Source organism: Toxorhynchites rutilus, chromosome 3, assembly GCF_029784135.1.
Source record: "Toxorhynchites rutilus septentrionalis strain SRP chromosome 3, ASM2978413v1, whole genome shotgun sequence".
NCBI classification, from domain to species: domain Eukaryota; kingdom Metazoa; phylum Arthropoda; class Insecta; order Diptera; family Culicidae; genus Toxorhynchites; species Toxorhynchites rutilus.
The window spans coordinates 203,934,641-203,954,159 of NC_073746.1; the positions used below are offsets into that span (position 1 = coordinate 203,934,641).

The window sequence follows — 19,519 nt, forward strand, 5'->3', positions numbered from 1 at the left end:
ATACTGGGCACACTGCATCGGAGTGAATCCACTGACCATTCCCTCGCGCGGGCAAATATGTCACTCTGACGTTTGTAACAGAAATGGAAAAAAAGTCATAATCAGTGAGTTATAGATATCGTTTGGAAGCGTAGTCGGATTGTTTAAATCAGAAATCGGAGTATTTTGTTAGCGTAGATAAGGTTTATTGCCGTTTTTGAGCTGTGAAAGAAAATCTAAGACGAGATTAGTAAATAACAAACAATATTCATCTGAAAATTGGTGGAAATTTCAATTTCTATATGTTTGCATTTAGACCTCGTTGCACCTTTGTTGCATCCCAGAAGTAGGGTTAGAACCGAGTTAGTCGAGAAGAGAAACTGAAACACTGAAAATGTAAGAAATTTATTATTTGATTCCATCAGATGTATGTAACATGCCTTAATATATTACAGCTTTAAAGCTGCTGGAATAGCACGCTAAAAAAACCGTGTTTTGGATCTTCTTCGATAACAGCCCCTCCTTGCAATGATTATCTCTCTTGATGTCTAATTCATTGGACAGCGTAGCCTCACGACCTGTTGAACATTATTACATTGTAACGGATAGTCTTAGCTCTGTCGAAGCTATCCGTTCAGTGAGGTCGGAAAAGAACTCGCCGTATTTCCTTGAGAGAATACGAGAAATTTTGAGTGCTTCAACCAGACGCTGTTATGTCATTACCTTTGTCTGGGTCCCTTCACAATGCTCAATTCCGGGTAATGAGAGGGCTGATTCATTGGCAAAGGCAGGTGCAAATGAAGGCGATATTTATCAGCGTCAAATCGTCTTCAATGAATTTTATTCTTTAGTCCGTAAAAACAACATCGCTAACTGGCAATGTCCAATCACTGTTCGTTAGACGCGCTACTCCTTCGTTTTAATCTTGCCGATAACAATATCTGTGCATGTCGTGCGTCGTGCGAGGTGTATCTTATTGCCAGATCGAATTTAGAGAACTCTCATAGGGCCAGAAGAAGGCAGCCCAATGTGCCGGTGAGAGATGTGTTGGCTCGGTTAGACCTTGATTACATGTCCCAAATATATGTATTCCTAAAAGTTATCGATCTTCTGGTGTGATTGTCCTTATATCCTTATATTCTCCTTTTCTTTTTCCTTCGCGAGAAATAAAATCCCTTCTTACTAACAATAGAATAAGGTGAAATGTAAATACATATTAGATACTAGCTGACCCGACGGACTTCGTCCCGCCCTAAATAGATTTTTTGATTTGAATCCTTTCAAACATCCACGTTTTCTTACTTAGTGAACGTTAGTGAGTCCAATCACTGAACTCTTCATTGATTGATTACCCTTTGACCCTTTACAATTTCCTTTTACTATAAATTGTCTAGTACTTCTACTTTATTCGTCCTTATAATATAAAATTATTTAAAGACAAAATTCTCGTTCAAGATTCTTCAAGCATTTGGAAATAACATGTTTCTCCGTTGCATGGAATACATGTTTGATACAGAGAATATTACAAAATAAAGACAGCTCAAATCGGACCATTCCTTCCTCGGGTTTAAGGCACACCAACACATTTGGCCTTCCATTTTTGTTTATATAGATAGAAGATATAGGAATGCGTTATTCCGTTATTAGAACATATGGAAATTAAATATTTTCTCTCCGCTATATTGATCTACGGGAAGAGACGAATACAACAAAATAAAGAAGGCTGAAATCGGACCATCCTTTCTTCGGGTTTTTCGCTTACCAACAGATTGTGCCTTACAGTTTTATTTATATAGATAAGATAGGCTTAAGAATTGAGTGTGATGAATGTGAGTGTGAACATTGTCAACATTTCCTTCCTTCCTTTTCCTGAAGAAAATATGTTACCCTTCTAAACCTGTCAAAATCGTTGCAGCGGGAGTTGGAGTACTACAGCAATGGGCAGGGTTCATTGGCGAAATAATGTTGTGAATAAGATCCAATTTCTTTCTGAGATATAGTATCATTGTAAATGTTAAGTTCTTCCAAAGAATGAAATTAATTTTTAATGTTAGGAGCTTGATTTATTTCGACTTCTCTATTTGGTGGTTAGAACTAAACTCTAACTTTTTTCATTTTGTTACTGTCGTACCATGGCTACAAATCATGGCCTACCTAACGGCATGATTTTGCGTATGCCAATGGTACATCTTCCTTTTGACATAGGACTACGTCTTTCGGGAACATATTGAGGTACAAATTGAAAATCTAAAATCGAGCACATCGTGAAAATTGTCCAATTTCAAACGCTTATTGCTCAGTCATTTCATGATGGATTGTTGAAATTTTTGCGTCAATCGATTTCGGCACTCCGTAACAATTTTTTATATTGAAGAAAATAATATAATTTATGAAACTGACTATCGAACAATTGAAAAATCTCAACCCCTATCCTAACGGAAACACCCACTTCTGATTGGTCGAAATTGACGACACATGCGGCGGGTCCCTAACAGAGACATCAAAACCAAGCTGCCTGGGGGAAATCGGCATTGCAAATACATGAAAGTAGGAGGAGTTTTCGTTCCTACCGAAATGTATTCCCTAATAGAGACATCAAAACCAAGGTGCCCGAGGGAAATCGACATTGCAAATATATGCAAGTCGGGGATATTTTTATATTGCAAGTAAGGTGTGTGATACGATTAATTCTAGCAAATAAAATTAAAATTTGGAAATTAAATGTGGGTTGCTTCGTGAAATTTCATATCAATGACCGATCGTGTTTGTGAAAAATTTAGCACAAGTGTAAGTGTAAAATTGTATATGGTAGCAGTTGAAAATGATTGATGTATGAAACGATTTATTTCAATTTTCATAAATAAAAACCAAGGTATGTTCCCGCTCGAGAACGTGTCGTTTGGTTTAAGCTGTCTATTTTGTTGTGTTAATTTTCACATTGGTTAGTTTTTTTTTTCTTCATTTCATCCATACATAACACAGGAGGCATCTCGTCCAAAATCACAGAGGGCGGTTTTATCATATCTCGTTCCACTTCTGTGTCTTTTATCTGATACGCACCATCCAACGACTGTTTACCATCCTTCTGTCATCATCACACGGTAAACTCTGGTGGTGTGAACAAACAATACCCAACAACCAAAAAAATGGCCCAAATCATAGTCAAAGAGTTTAACGATGTAATAATTCAAACATCCAAAATCAACAGAAAGCCTAACGGAATCCTACGTCAACTATGCGGTCGTGTCTCGGACACAACCCTCCTTTGACTTTTTTTAGAAAATATCGTACGGTGCAAGCCATGCTGGGAGCCTACGAAGTCTTCCTTCTGGCCTGACGGGTTGTGGAGAGTCTTCAATAGGAACATCATATTCATCGTCGTTATCGTCGTCTTCAACAACTTCTAGTTCATCATCGACAGGCATCGGCTCATCATCAGGAATCGGTTGCTCATCTTCTTTTGGAGGAACTACTGGACTCGGAGGTTTCATATCTTGAAGATTGAAATTAATCGATCAGCAGTGCCAAAAGAAGTTGATTTTGAGGTGTAGAATCAGCATCGGCATCGCTTCCATATCGTTGTCGAAGTTGGTTTGTGTGTGCTCGCATGAGTCGTCCGTTCTCGAGCAACACGGTGTAGTTTACGTTACCCTTGCGCTCGATGATTTGATCTGGAACCCATTCTGTTGTGTCACGATAATGAACCTGGGCAAAGACCATTTCTTCAGCATCAAAAGTTCGTTTCATCGCACCGTGTCGTCTGTTGAACTAGGAATTTTGCTTTTCGTTGACCAGCGTTGGACTTGGAGGACACGACTTCAGCAGATCCAGTGTCGTTCGTAGCGGTCGACCTAGAAATAGATGAGCTGGCGTCTTACGAGAGATGATCCCGTTGTCTTGAAGTCTCTGCAGCTCAGCATCAACCTTCGGAAGGGCAGCGTAGGCAACCGGTCGCTTGGGGCAGTACACAGGTCGTGCATCTGGCTTCGGGTAGAGCGTTACCTTAGCTTTGGTGCAGCATTCGAGGGTTGGTTGGAACACTTCAGGGAACTTCGCTTGCAGCTTCTGCATTGTTGCGTTTGAGTTTTGTTGGATTGAGTTGACTAATGAACTGAACGGAACCGACCAGAGATCGAACTGATCGATCGTTTCAATTCCCAGAACGTTGAGATCCGGATTGCTTGTAACGAAAATGCGGCCCACTTTCGTCACGTCTTAGATGGTGATTTCAGCGTTGGATTCACCTACGATGTCGATGCCGTCACCCGAGGCGCTCACAGCAGCGACATTCGTTGTCTCGATGACAGGCTTACCCACCGATGTCCAAGTTCGTTTGGAGATGATGGTGATGTCAGATGCACAATCCAGCTGCAACTTTGCTGGTACACCGTTGATGTCGATTTTCACGAACTTCCGCTTTGCTTTCAGATCAACTCGCTTAACCGCAATACCTTAAGACTTGACGATGTCCTTAGGTTTGGGTTTGTCGATCTGCTTCGTCGGCTTCTTCTCGGATGAGGAGCAGTACCCTTCCTTGTGGCCCTTTCGTTTACACTTTGAACATGTGCGTGTCTGGTAGGGGCACTCCGTGACATAATGAAGATCCCCACAGAACCAGCAAGGTGTTTTTGGTGACTTCTTCTCCTTTCCGTTTGAAGTACGATGACGAGAGATTGCGTTGACTTTAGACTTGTCCGTACAACCTTTCTCGATCATTTGCGTGTCTTGCTTAAAGTTGATGATGCGGTTGCACTCCTCAACCAGGTTTTCAAGCTTGAGGTTGGCACCGTCGGCGGGTGGCGCGTTTTCTTCAGCTTCCAACTTCCCGATCAGCCTGGTCCGGATATCCGAATCGCGTGGTGACTGGAGACCGCATACGAACCTGAGCGTCTTGAATTGGTCGCTGGATAGCTTTTCGATCTGGAACGCTTCGCAGTGCTTGTTCACCGATGCTGCGTAAGATGAAAAATCGTCGACTTCATTTTTCACGTATTGAAGACACTGGTAGCGTACGTTGAAGAGTGACTTTTGGCGTCCAAAAAGTTTCTTCAGCTTCTTGACGGTGTCTTCGAATGAAAAATCCCGCGGATGACTCGGCAAAACGCTGTTCACGTAGCGTTCGTGGAATTGCGTGCCGATTTTCCGCAGAAGTAGCCTGACCTTTGCTTTGTCATCCAAATGCTTTCCGTCCTCCTTGAACACGTCCTCGTATCGAGCATATCACGAATCGAAGAAGATGCCGCCGTCTGGATCGTACTGAAACTCGTCGATTCCCGTGGAGAGTGACTCGATTATCTTCTCGTTCCAACTTGATTGGCGTTACCCTGCTGGAGAGCTGCAATCTGCTGCTGTTGGTTTGCGATGAGATCAGTCAGCCGGAGAATCGCTTGCTTTAAATCTGCGTCGGCCATTCTTGAATTCGTGACGGTTTGAGGGCTTCAGAAGCGGAACGGAATTTGAACTTGAACAGGAACAGGAACAGGAACAAGCTTGACGTTGCTTCCGGAAAATGGCAAGAACTTCTCCTCGTCACCAAAATTGTTAGGTTCTTCCAAAGAATGAAATTAATTTTTAATGTTAAGAGCTTGATTTATTTCGACTTCTCTGTTTGGTGGTTGGAACTAAACTCTAACTTTTTTCATTTTGTTACTGTCGTACCATGGCTACAAATCATGGCCTACCTAACGGTATGATTTTGCGTATGCCAATGGTACAGTAAATAAATAAATAATTATTTTGTTCCAAGAAACGTTGGTACTGCTTCTGGAAGTTTGTCCTACATGGTTGCCTTTAATTCATTCTGGTTGCTTGATAGAAGCTAATAATACATTTTTTTTTTTCCAATCCAACCTAACACACTTTCTTCGGGTGAAGACCACCTTTGGGTCTAGTTGGTTCATTTCCGTCAACCCAAATTATTTTTCGCTCAACATTATTGTGAATGACTCATTATTCGTACCGATTTGCGTCAAAGCGGCGTTCAAATTGTGTGAAGCACATTTCTCATGTACAAATATTTCTTACGTACACTTACATGTACGTATAGAAATATGTATAGAAATATGTTGAGTAGATTTGAGTGTTTTGGTCTCTTGAAGTGCAAATCACATACAACGTGTTTTTATTTATTTATTTATACCTCAAAAGAATGATGATGGTTTGATCATAATCGTAGCTGTGACAGGTGTCCTGATTTTGAACTCCGACGAGATCCCGTGAAAGGACACGGCTGAATTACACTGCACCTAGAGGTACTACTAGCCAAACGAACCAGATTCCTATAGATGTTCTTGTTTGGTTTGTAAAGGGCATTTTTTCGCGAAATGCACGAACGTCCCGTTCCTTCGAATAACTTTCAATAACATTAAGTATTAGGATTTCGGCAGAACGTAGTTCGTAGATATATTTCATGGATTAGAGACGAGACAATACATAGATAAATACAACGTGGGTTCAGAATCGAACACTAATTATTTGGCGAGATGCTTAACCAGTCCAAGAATTAGTTGAATGTAAAGTAAACGAAGAACGGCTGTAGCGTGTTTCTTCGGTAGTTCATAAGAGAGGGATTTCTGGCTTCTTTTTACAGTCCAGCTAGGCAATAGGTTGAAAATGACCTAAAAAGAGGATTAGACAAAATCGTTAGGAAAACTAAAGGATTATTCTGAATTATCGTTTTTCCTTTCGGAATCTTCAAGGGGTAAACTAATTACTGCATTGCGATAACTGAGTATTATACGTAACCTCGTTTCGCCATCACTCTTTACGACCGCAACTACATATCCTAGTGTAATTGTGTTTTCAAATGAATCTCTAATACGATCTAAATATATATGTTCAAATGGCGTCCATGGTCACCTTGTGATTGCATGACAAATTACAGCCTCTTAGCCTAGAAAAAGCAATATTACAACAATACGAATTCGCAATTGTTGGTGCAATCATTTAATTTTAATTCAAAAGTGACTGTTTTTGTGCACACGTCACAAATAAGTGCATACAACTGCATATGAGATTCTATGCACACCTTTTGCTTTAAAGTCATTCCACCGATTCTCTTTTCCAGTAACATCGATGAGAGCACAAATTGTTGCTTTGGTATCATTCACAGTATGGTTTAACCGCTAGCGCAGTGTGTTAGTGAGTTTCGTTCAGTTCGGTTGGCTTTACTGGATTACTCCGTGTTTTCGCTCATTTATAAAGTTGGATTAGTAATTAGAACAGAGGAGAATTAGTTTATTGAAGTTACAAAAGTATTTTAGATATATAAATATTACCAAGATTGTTGATTACTAGATTTAAATATGAAAAAATGAAAAAAGTTGAATGGTGATCTCGCAAATTTATGAAAGTATTGAAGAAAGTCGTCGAAGACGAGAAGTGAAAGTGAATCTTAAAAAAGTATATCAGTGGTCAGAGGAATATGTCAGTGAAACTTAAGAGAAGACAAGACACAGCAAACTAACGTTGATGTCTACGAACAAGTTGTGTTGTTTTCGTGGTAGCCGTTTTTTTTCTCCATTTGTTTGTGATTATTTGGAAATATGCATGGAAACATGAACATTTGGTGATCAACGTTGGCGTAGAATTTGTTTGACGTCTACATAACGTTGAAAACATCTAGAATTAAAACCAAGCAGTAGAGATTCACAATCATATAGTAAAAGTCCTTGAACAGTATCTTATTTTTTTCCAATAATTTCTCAATGTATCTGTCAATTTTATCTGTATCATATAAAACATCCTAAAGATAAGAGATAGCATCTATAGAATGTTACGTATCCAATTGCAATCAATTTGTTCTTTATCTGTAGTCAAATATTTGAAAATGGGAATCTCAGCACATAATAATCATTAAGTGAATGAAATCGCTGCTTGATTTGCGCAGAACAGCAACTTTTTTCCATTATTTGCAAACTGGCTCACAAACACAGACGAAGAAGAATGAGAAGGGACGGGTTTTTGTCTTTTATTTTCGCTTATTTTCCAGATACAGTAACCAAACGCTGTTTGTTGCTAAAACAGGTACACATGAAACATCTAATATAGAGTAACAGGTTACGAAAGAATCTTGAGGATTTTCTCTCGTGTATTTAATATGATGACTGGATTTGGCTCTACGCGGTTATTTTTCTTGTTATAATTAATTACAGCCTCTTTATTTCTTTTTTAATAAGTCAAATATTTCTTGTCTCGTAGAATTGTTATTTGGTTTCAAGTATTCCATCAGGTATTGGATGAAATACGTCGAGATGTATGTGCAATAGCAGGCGGTGCAAGTTGCTTGTTTATCTTATCTTCACGAGATTCGTCATAGTTCTCACGTGATTTAAATATTGCACGTAAAACTAGCCGGGCCTGATCACGAACGTCACTTCACAGTGAAAACGAAATGAATTGTATGCAATTTGTGTGCATTTCATTCCGTTTTCACCGTGAAGTGACGTTCGTAATCAGGAAATTCAATAATCAATATGCGAGTTTGTTGCACATATTTTGAACCAGTACATTGGTTATCTAGATTGTGTAATTTGATTCCCTTAAACTATGAAATTTATTCAAATATTTTAATTTTTTCAGTACACTTTCATAGTGGAAGAATAGGCCCTCCGAAATGGGAAAAGTTTCAAAAACCGATTAATTTTTTTTTAGTTTTCTTAAATTTGTGACATTGTGTTTGATTATCAATTTCCCTCAGCGTGTATTTTTCTTTCCGTATTATAGTGACTTTCAAAACTTTTGGCTGGTTTTTCACCTTACTTCCATTTTGGAAAAATGTCAGGAGTATTGAGAATTCAACTCGCGACCTTCAGCGAGTTACGGCGCCAATCCACTCCGATCAGCATAAGTACAAACAATCCGCGTTGACGGCATTGAGCTCCGTATTACGGAATGGGGGAATTGGCATGACAATAAGGGTTTGCAGAAGAAATGAACACACTTTAAAAATAAAAATTATGAATGAAAATATTGTTTCCCAAATTAAATTAGTTTTCTATGTAAATGATAATCACTTTTGTTTGCAAGTAGTGGAAAAATATCATAGAAAAATAGTGTCTAAAGATAATTTTATATTATAATGGTGAGTTTTGGTGAGAATATTTGAAAATTCATAGAAAATAGTTTAAATTAGTGTCAGAAAAACGTACTTGTAGTAGGTAAATAACGCCAAGAAAAAAAATTTCATACACATTTTAGCAATTTAAAACTGCCTTAGGGCCGACTAATCTGATAGAGAATAGTTGGCTTCATACAAACTAATGTCGTATCCAGATGTCGACACTATTCTGCCGTCAACGCGAATACGTCGTGGAACGTTCGCAAGGGATGTAGATACGTTCCGTCAGAAAAAAATGGGTGGGTTATATCTATGATATAACCGCAAAGTTGACGTGGGACTACCGTTGTCTTAGTAAGCATTTCTATTGTATTGATTGAATTATCGATTGAATGAAACAATTTTCGAACTCAATAGAATTCAACATATTTGCTTTGTAAGTAAAAAGTTTGAACAGTTGCTAGTAAAATCAATTCATGCATTTTACTCAGGGCCCGAAATCTTCAAAGGTGAAAAATGAAGACTTACTCCCGACCCCCGACTTGTATGTATTTACAAACCGAATTCCTCCAGGCACATTGATTTTGAAGTCCGTGTAGGGAAACAGCTCGGTGGGAACAAAGATTCCTACTTGCATGTGTATTTGCAAAGCGGATTCCCACAGGTACATTGATTTGGAAGATTTACGGTGGGGAAACCGTAATGCGGTGTAGGATCGCCATTGGCTTCAAACGAACCGTGGTCCAGTGAACCTCAATTTCTGAATGAGTCGGCAAGTATGAAGTCGCAACAAGAAAAGGCGGAAGTCGATACTCCGGAATGAAAACGTGTGTTTTATTCCACGGAGCAACATTTGCGACTTTGTAGGTCAATATCCATGTAACTACATGATGGGAAAGGCCGATTCCAATAGCTGCTAGTGTTGTTAGGTTCATCAACAACTGTCGGTGCAAAGTAGGTGGTCATCCTATTCTGGATCCTATTCGGAGGCTAGCAGTGCACTGGAAGTGACAATGAAATCAAACCCTAAACATATGATGCAGTCGCTGTGCCAAGAATAACTTCACACCAGAGAGAGTATTCTGTTGAAGCAGGCCCTAAGCTTCAAACTGAACTAGAGCAATAGTGAACTGCTAAATTTCGCTGCTAAAAACGGTAGTGCATTCCCTATAGTCGGAACAACAATAGCGCTACTTCCACTGCAGGACGTTGCTTCGGTCAAGTCTTCGTCTGAATGATTGCTTGTCGACCGTTTATATTCGCTGCCTTAGATACGTAGGCCCGTACGGTTGCTTCCGCTTCCAGCTTCCAGTGACTATTTAAACGCATCGCTCTCACGGTAAAGGTGGAAACAGAATGCCGCGTTGTGCGTTGCTTCTCATCAGCTGTCATTGCTTGCGTTTTGTACTAAAACATTCGCCCGACGCAGTCTGTTGATTTGCAGTCACAATCTAGCATTCGCGTCACCACTTTTCATGTACAAAAACAAAATAAAATTTGTATGAAAATCTTGTTCTTATTGTGTCCGAGGATCAGTTTTTAAAAACAATTCATTGACATACCCGCGCTGGCGGCATTGAGCTTCGTTTTCTAGTTTAGGGGAGCGTGAAAGAGCTGATTTTCAGTCGGAATGAACACGTTTTTAAAATTAAAATTAGCTTTTCCATATCAAACTAGTATTCTATTTAAATGAAGAAAATTTTTGTTTGCAGGTTGTGAAAAAGTCTCATACGAAAATGGTTTGTGAAGACAACTTCATATTATGATGAAAAAAATTTGCAACAATGTTGGAATTGTTTAGCCATATGGTTGAATGAAAGTCAGAAACACGTGTTTCAAGTAATCAAATAACATGATGTGAAAATTTTCATTAAAATTTTAGAACTTAAAAACCGGCTTCGTGTCTTCTAGTCTGATAGAGATTACACTAACGAGTTTGGGACCCAAATTATGGCCCTAATTTGAAGTTGCCACCAGACGTCGACACCATGCCACTGTCATCGCAAATTCGACGCAAGCAGTTTAGAACAAATGTTAGCGTTTAGTACAATGATGCTAATGACGCAACGCATTATTGTGTTCGACTTAATGGAAACACACATATTTAAAATGAAGTGTCAAAGCACAATTGTCGCAACGCGACGCATAGCGCGGCATTCTGGTCCCACCTTAAGACAGGTGAACAGTGCTGCCAGTCGGCAATCCTATTTCACTCGAAGGTCCTAGGTCCAAATAGTCGATTTCAGTGAACAGCATTACTTTGGATCAAAGACATGGTACACAGAGTCGATGGTGTATCTCGAAGACTATGTATACTTACAGGACTCTCGTAGGCGCTGTGGTACTTTAGTAAATCGTAATTTAGTAATTTAGTAATCAAAATTCTAATTGGCGGAATTTGATTTTTCCAGATTTTTGACGTAATTCCTTGATATTCTGTGATTTTCTCTGACTTTCCCTGATATTCTCTGATTTTCTCTGACTTTCCCTGATTTTCAAGGATTTTCAAGGCAGTCGACACCCCGGGTGAATATTACACTTCTATATGTACGTGGAAATCATTTATAATCCGCTCTCCATGATGCCTGAATAGGGACAAACCACAAACCTTTCCGGGGACCAAACTCTCGTAATCCAATCTCTGTTTAAAATGGACAACAGACTCTATAAATGACCAGAGTAGCGAATAATGAAGAACAGGCAAAAGCAAGATATACAATGCTTACGTGATGACATTTCAATGTACACGCGTGTAAGTTTTGATGCAAACTAACATATCGAAAAGGACGGATACATGCTCACACGCCCAATATTTCTATAGTCATTATTCGCACTTTACAGTGATTTGATTCACTTAGTAGTTATTCATGTTGTACCTTCAGTTATATTAGTGAAAAAACAATACATTCAGTAAGTCTAGTTAGAGGTATTTTTTATCATTTAACTAGTAGTGTAGATTGAACACTACTCTGATGAACTAGAAGTTTATGATTCTACGCCATCGTTTCCGAAAACTGTTATGAATTGTGTATCCAGGAAATTAACCATTTATTATCGTAGACCGTTATCGTGACATCAAACACCATATAGAATTTTATAATAAATAAAGAAAAGAAAATTGTGCCGTATCGACACATTACAGTGATTAAAACAACGAGAAATATTACACCAGATGTAATATATAGAAAATGATGAAACTTTGTTCCATCCAAATACACGACATTCAGTGATTGTCGAGCTATAGGTCGACCATAGTCAATTCAGTGTGTTTTAAATCTCCGATACCATGATCAAGTTGAAATCGCTTTTTCGTAGAGGTCAAGGACCCTCGGGATCCAAACACTCATCGCAGTCAACGAACAACATTGCGTCTGCGAATGGAGCACCTCTCAAGGGCGCGTCGTCCGTGTCAAGCCTAGATTGTATCGGCGTTACATCTGTCCAGAAAGTGAGCAACAAGAACAGTAGAGCGCCAATTCATGGTTCCAAGGATAGGCTTGAACAGTATAGTTCTAACCACCATCAGTACTATTCTAAGGGCTCGAAGGAGAAATTGACCGATTTTAAATCTTTCGGCAACATCGTCAAGTCCAGCATGTCCGTCGCCCAACACCAGTTCGTACAGCCTCAGGTGGCATATCAATCTCTACCGCCACAGCAGCAGCTTGAACGAAGCGGTGCTAATCGCGACGAATTGGATCAACGTGATGATGACGCTTACTCTAGTGCAAATGAGGACATTGTGGTCTCCAACGAACTAAGGTCAAACAACATTGGCAGTGAGGTGAGTTTATTGAAATATAAAAAAAGTTTACGCTATTATATTACACGAGCGATTCTCGTAAGGTTACACTATCACAGAATAGAAAAAAAAGTAAGAGGCTGTATCTAGGACACGACTGCATCGACGTAGAACTACGCAATTATATTATACAATCCATTTATTTACCACTTCGAATAGTGTTGTAGAATACATCGAAATTTTTGAAATAACTTATTAGTTTTTATTTATTTATTTATTTATTTCAAATGACGATTTTTACTTCAGTAGTAAAAATCGTTCGAACAATTTCAAACTGGTAGGCCTGGCCTGGTAAACAGATAGAGAATAATATGGATATCGCTACCAGACTGTAGATTTACATATTATATATCTATATATAAAATATATAAAGTCAAATATGCGCCGTTTTGTTCGCAAACTTGTTGCCATTTAGAAGGTATCTTCACGATAATATACGTTATGCGAAATTTTAGCTCATTCGAATTTCATTTGTTAGTGTTTTTTTTATTAAATCCTTTATTTTTACAGGCTCAGTTACATAAGTTTAAAGGAGCCAAACTCCTATATGTATTGTTACAAGTATATATAAACATTTTTCATTAATTCTAGTGTTAATGAAGTAGAGAACCGATTACTCGCGGTATGCTCGAGTTTAGAAGGGTGACATTTTTTTCAGGAAAAGGAAGGGATATAAGGATATGTTAACAATGTTCACACTCACATTCATCATACTCAATTCTTAAGCCTATCTTATATCTAATATGTATTTACATTTCACCTTATTCTATTGTTAGTAAGAAGGGATTTGATTTCTCGCGAAGGAAAAGGAAAAGGAGAATATAAGGATATAAGGACAATCACACACGAAGATCGATAACTTTTAGGAAGACATATATTTAGGATATGTAATCAAGGTCTAACCGAGCCAACACATCTCTCACCGGTACATTGGGCTGCCTTCCTCTAGCCCGAAGGGAGTTTTCTAAATTCGATCTGGCAACAAGATACTCCTCGCACGACCAAAAAACGTGTTCGATATCGTGGTAACCTTGGCCACAAGCACAGATATTGCTATCGACAAGATTAAAACGAAAGAGTAGCGCGTCTAATGAAAAGTGATTGGACATGAGTCGGGAGAAGGTGCGAATAAAGTCCCGATTCAAGTCCAGACTTTTGAACCATGGTTTGAGGCTAATCTTAGGGATAATCGAGTGAAGCCACCGACCCAATTCATCTTCGTTCCACTTACGTTGCCAGTTAGCGATGGTATTTTTACAGACTAAAGAATAAAATTTATTGAAGGCGATTTGACGCTGATAAATATCGCCTCAATTGCACCTACCTTTGCCAATGCATCAGCCCTCTCATTACCCGGAATTGAGCAATGTGAAGGGACCCAGACAAAGGTAATGACATAACAGCGTCTGGTTAAAGCACTCAAAATTTCTCGTATTCTCTCAAGGAAGTACGGCGAGTGTTTTTCCGGCCTCACTGAACGGATAGCTTCGACAGATCTATGACTATCCGTTACAATGTAATAGTGTTCAACAGGTCGTGAGGCGACGCTGTCCAACGCCCAGTGTATCGCTGCCAATTCAGCAATATACACTGAGCAAGGATTCTGAAGACTGTGGGAGGTGCTAAAAAACTCGTTGAACACTCCAAATCCTGTGGACTCATTCATAGAGGAACCATCAGTAAAGTACATATTATCACAATTGTTACGCCCATACTTTGCATTGAAGATCGTAGGAACGATCCCCGAACGATGATAATCTGGAATTCCATGGATTTTCTCCTTCATGAACAGATCAAAATGTACAGAGGAATTGATGTAGTCAGGAAAACAAACACGGTTGGGAATATACGAAGAAGGATCAACTTGCATGGAGATGAATTCATGATATGAAGTCATGAATCCAGAATGAAAATTTAGCCCGATCAGCTGCTCAAAATTTCCGATCACCAATGGGTTCATAACCTTACATCGGATGAGGAACCGAAGAGATAATAAATTGAAGCGATCTTTTAGTGGGAGTACGCCTGCCAAAACCTCGAGACTCATGGTATGCGTTGAGGGCATACATCCCAACGCAATACGGAGACAAAGATACTGAATTCGCTCGAGTTTAATGAGGTGTGTTTTGGCAGCTGATTGAAAACAGAAACTGCCATGCTCCATCACTGAGAGAATAGTTGTTCGATACAACATTATAAGATCTTCGGGATGGGCTCCCCACCAGGTGCCGGTAATTGTACGGAGAAAGTTTATTCTTTGTTGGCATATTTTACTCAAATACCTAATATGGGCCCCCCAAGTACATTTGGAGTCGAACCATACCCCAAGATACTTGAATGACAGCATGAGTGATCGGTTTACCCAAAAGTTGAAGCTTTGGTTTTGCTGGTCTATGCTTCCTAGAAAAAACCACCATCTCTGTTTTCTCCGTGGAGAATTAGATCCCTAGCCCAATGGCCCTGGTTGAAAAATTGTTCAAAGTATCTTGTAAGGGTTCTTGCAGGTCGGATTCTTTTGATCCTACGACAGACACTACTCCATCATCTGCAAGTTGTCTTAAGCTGCAATTTTGTGTAAGGCAATTGTCAATGTCGCTTACATAGAAGTTGTACAAAAGGGGGCTTAAACAGGAGCCCTGAGGGAGGTCCATGTAAGAGAACCGACTCACTGTCGAATCCCCGTGAGAAAAATGTTTCTCACAAAGCAAGTTATATAACATATTATTCAATAGAGGCGGTAGACCCCGAGAGTGTAATTTGTCTGACAAAACCTCTATTGAAACAGAATCAAAGGCCCCCTTTATGTCCAAGAATACTGAAACCATTTGTTTTTTTTCGGCGTAAGCCATTTGAATTTCTGAAGAAAGCAACGCAAGACAATCATTCGTCCCCTTGCCCCTGCGGAACCCATATTGTGTATCTGAGAGTAAGCCATTCGTTTCAACCCAACGATCAAGGCGAAACAAGATCATTTTCTCCAACAATTTCCGTATACAAGACAGCATTGCTATTGGGCGGTACGAATTGAAGTCGGACGCGGGTTTTCCGGGTTTTTGAATAGCTATAACTCGCACTTGTCTCCAATCATCTGGAACAATATTATGCTCCAGAAACCGATTGAATAAATTCAACAAGCGATGTTTCGCCACATCAGGGAGGTGTTTCAACAAGTTGAACTTAATTCTATCCCTTCCTGGAGCCGAATTGTTACAAGAAAGGAGAGCAAGAGAGAATTCTACCATCGAAAACTCGGAATCAAGATCGCACCTATCTTGTGGTATATCTCGAACAATTTTTTGCACAGGAACGGAATCGGGACAAACCTTCCGTGCAAAATTAAAAATCCATCGATGTGAATATTCTGTGAGCGATTTCTCATGTTTCGAGCCACTTTCCATATTTTTTTTCATTGACGTTTCTCGTGACAAACCTCCCACGAAAGTTCGCCAATAAGCACGTTTTTTCCCTTTGATCATGTTTTTAAATTGATTTTCAAGGTCCAAATACGTTTGAAAATTCTCAATGGTTTCACGTTTCCGAAAAGCTTTAAATGCGTTCGATTTATCCTGATAAAGCTTGGAACATTGGCTTTCCCACCATGGATTGGGAGGCCTTCGACGAATAGTGGAGCCTGGGATGGGTTCCGTTTGAGCGCGAAACGAGAAATGAAGTTATACTCCTCCAATGGAGGCAAACCATCTCTGGAATTGATGGCTGGAGCAATCGCGTCCGCATATTTTTTCCAGTCAATGTGTCTTGTGAGGTCATATGCCATGTTTATAAATTCAGAAGAATTCGACCAAAGGTGATGGAAATTTTGATTGGCAAGTGGTCACCAGCGTTGGGGTTCTGGATTACATTCCACTTGCAATCTAACGATAGTGAATTCGGGCAAAGCGAGACGTCAAGAGCACTTGGGTTAGCAGGAGGTTTAGGTACACGTGTTGTTTCCCCAGTGTTCAAAACGGTCATTTTGAAGCTGTTACAAAGGTCATATATGAACAATGAACGATTGTCGTCGTACTGTTCCCTCAGGCAGTTCCGTGAGAGTTGAAGTCTCCCAAGACAAGTTGTTTGGGGCTAACCGCAGCTCTCGGAGGCCAATACAAGCTGACAATACAGAGGTCTTTGCCTCTGATGGTATTTGTTAGTGTTGCAGACGTTAAAATTTGAGTTTTTTGAAAACCGAAAAATCACCAGAAATCGGGGTTTTCAAAAAAAAAATCAATGCCAAATGTCTTAAAATTGCATGACACATCGAGATTTACAGTTATCTCAAAAAGATTTTTTTGTTAAAAATCGACTTTTCAGACGAAAAACCGACCAAGTGCCAAAAAAAAAATTTTTTTTACATATATAAATTAAAAATGTACTTTCGGAATCAGAGTTTTTAAAAACTAAACTGTTCCTTTCGAGTATAAAAATCGGACTAACTTTATTTTCCAATCTATGTCATACAGAGGCCTAGCGTCCCTATGCTATCTAACCAACAGTTTCGCTAGCGTTGCATTTCTCTGCGTTGGGGACTCTGGAATGTAATGTAAACTCGCGCTCGGTGATGCGGCGTTACGGGAATCTGCTGATGCTGTGTTGATGTTTATTTGTTGATGGTTTACGCTCTGCTCGTCGCATGGATCGTTAACTTATATATTCACCACATCGAAAAAACACCCAATGCAAAATATTAAGGGAGAGTGGCAGTCAAAGTTTAAGTGTTTTGAAAATCGGAAAATCAGCCAAGGGGGGAGTCAAGGAAATCGGGATTTTCAAAAAAAATTATAGGAGGTTGTGTCCAAGATACGACCGCATTGTTGACGTAGAACTACGCTGTTATTTTATATAAGTCGCTTATTTATACCTTCGGATATTATTCTATAATGCTGTGAAACTTTAGTAACTACTGCTTAGTAGAATAATATCTGAAATGTTTTTTCGTTGTAGAATCAGTTGACGATAATTGATTGATGATTCATTCTTGCCCTCGCAAAACAATACACTAGCTGATCGTATGTCGTAATTTATTTATTGGTTCACATTGGTGGCTTGAAACTACTAGGAATATAAACACTTCTAGCATTTTGCGCTATTCGCAAAAGAAACGCTTCTGTTAATATACTGGTCGAAAAGAGTTGCATAATTTCTCATGTTCGAGAGAAGCGCAGCTGTCGCCCTTAGTGGAGGAAGTTTTACTACTGGCAAGCGAAACCTAATCACATACAAAATTCCAGAACATTTACTTTCTTGGTGACTAAACAAGCGAAATAAACTCTGTTTTGTTAATAACAATCTCGAAAACAGTATCAATTACGACTGGCACGCGAACCCAAATAACTTATAACATTCCAGTAAGACATTCAAGATGCTTGGTTTTTCTCAAATAATTTTTTGACGCCTGCTTCGTCATAGCGCGAATAACGCGAAAAATGAACAGAATAACCAAACGACGATATCCAAGTTGGATTACCACTGGTGGGGTCCAATCTTAGATCGAAGCGCAGCGAAAGCTAAGTGAACTGGATTGCTCAACAGTCCGATGCCGAATGAAAGTTTGCCTCAGCGAGATCCACTGTTTATACTCTAGGCAAGAATCCCCCTTCATTCTTCTACCTTTTCCTTTGTTCACGGAGACTTTAAATCCTACGATTTCCCCTCCGTTGGTCGTCGATAAGTTGCTCGTTATTGACAGCTCTGTTCGGGAAAGCACACAAATGGACAGAACAAATGTATGGGAAAATGGAAACGCTTAAAGTTTTCATGAATTTTAACCATTTACAAAACAAGGAATTCTATATATATGTATAGCATAATAAACAAATCTTACTGAATTTCCGATTCGTTTAGCATGTAAACCGCCAAAATCCGTTCGTGGGAAAAATAGTATATATATATATATATATATATATATATATATATATATATATATATATATATATATATATATATATATATATATATATATATATATATATATATATATATATATATATATATATATATATATATATATATATATATATATATATATATATATATATATATATATATATATATATATATATATATATATATATATATATATATATATATATATATAATAGTGTCGATTGTCGATTTTTGAAAAAAAAAAATTTCGAGATGACACAAGATCTCTACGTTTCATGCAATTTTAAGACATTTGGCGTCTTTCATTAAGGGTGCCAAATCAGAAAACAGGTCACGTTTTTATAAAATATAGTAAACGCGAATATATATATATATATATATATATATATATATATATATATATATATATATATATATATATATATATATATATATATATATATATATATATATATATATATATATATATATATTACAAAGCGTCATATCGTTAGTTGAATGTCTGCCATTTTACAATATGGATCGTTTTAGCACCGCACAACGTGTTAATTTTGTTAAATTATACTATAAAAATGATAAAAATGATGAAAAACCGGCAAATGTTTTTCGAGCATTACGGACGGAATTTGGTCGTCATGGACGGCCTTCAGAGCACACAATCGCTAATGAAGTGCGTAAATTCGAACAAACTGGATCCGTAGCGGATATTGTGAAACCTGTGCATCATCGTAATGTGCGTTCGGCCGAAAATATTGCTGCTGTTGCTGCCAGTGTGGAGGATGACCCGAATGTTTCGA

The 19,519-nt window shown here is 38.6% G+C and overlaps 1 protein-coding gene across 14 annotated transcripts in view; it reads left to right on the top strand.

The window, feature by feature from the left end:
* The window catches only part of LOC129780194 (cytospin-A), a 139,818-nt gene that overhangs the window by 9,712 nt on the left and 110,587 nt on the right, over window positions 1-19,519 (top strand). For 3 of the 14 annotated variants that reach the window (XR_008743861.1, XM_055788202.1, XM_055788206.1), the window contains exons 1-2: window positions 7,114-7,480; window positions 12,098-12,821. The exons of 1 other annotated variant lie outside the window; for it this stretch is intronic. Coding sequence is in view for 10 of the 13 variants with exons in the window: in XM_055788202.1 (XP_055644177.1) it covers window positions 12,324-12,821 (498 nt within the window). In the remaining 3 variants the exon portion in view is untranslated. Of the gene's footprint in view, window positions 1-7,100; window positions 7,481-12,097; window positions 12,822-19,519 lie in introns of those variants that run through there. 10 more of the 14 variants (XR_008743862.1, XM_055788196.1, XM_055788204.1 and 7 more) reach the window with 7 other exon arrangements.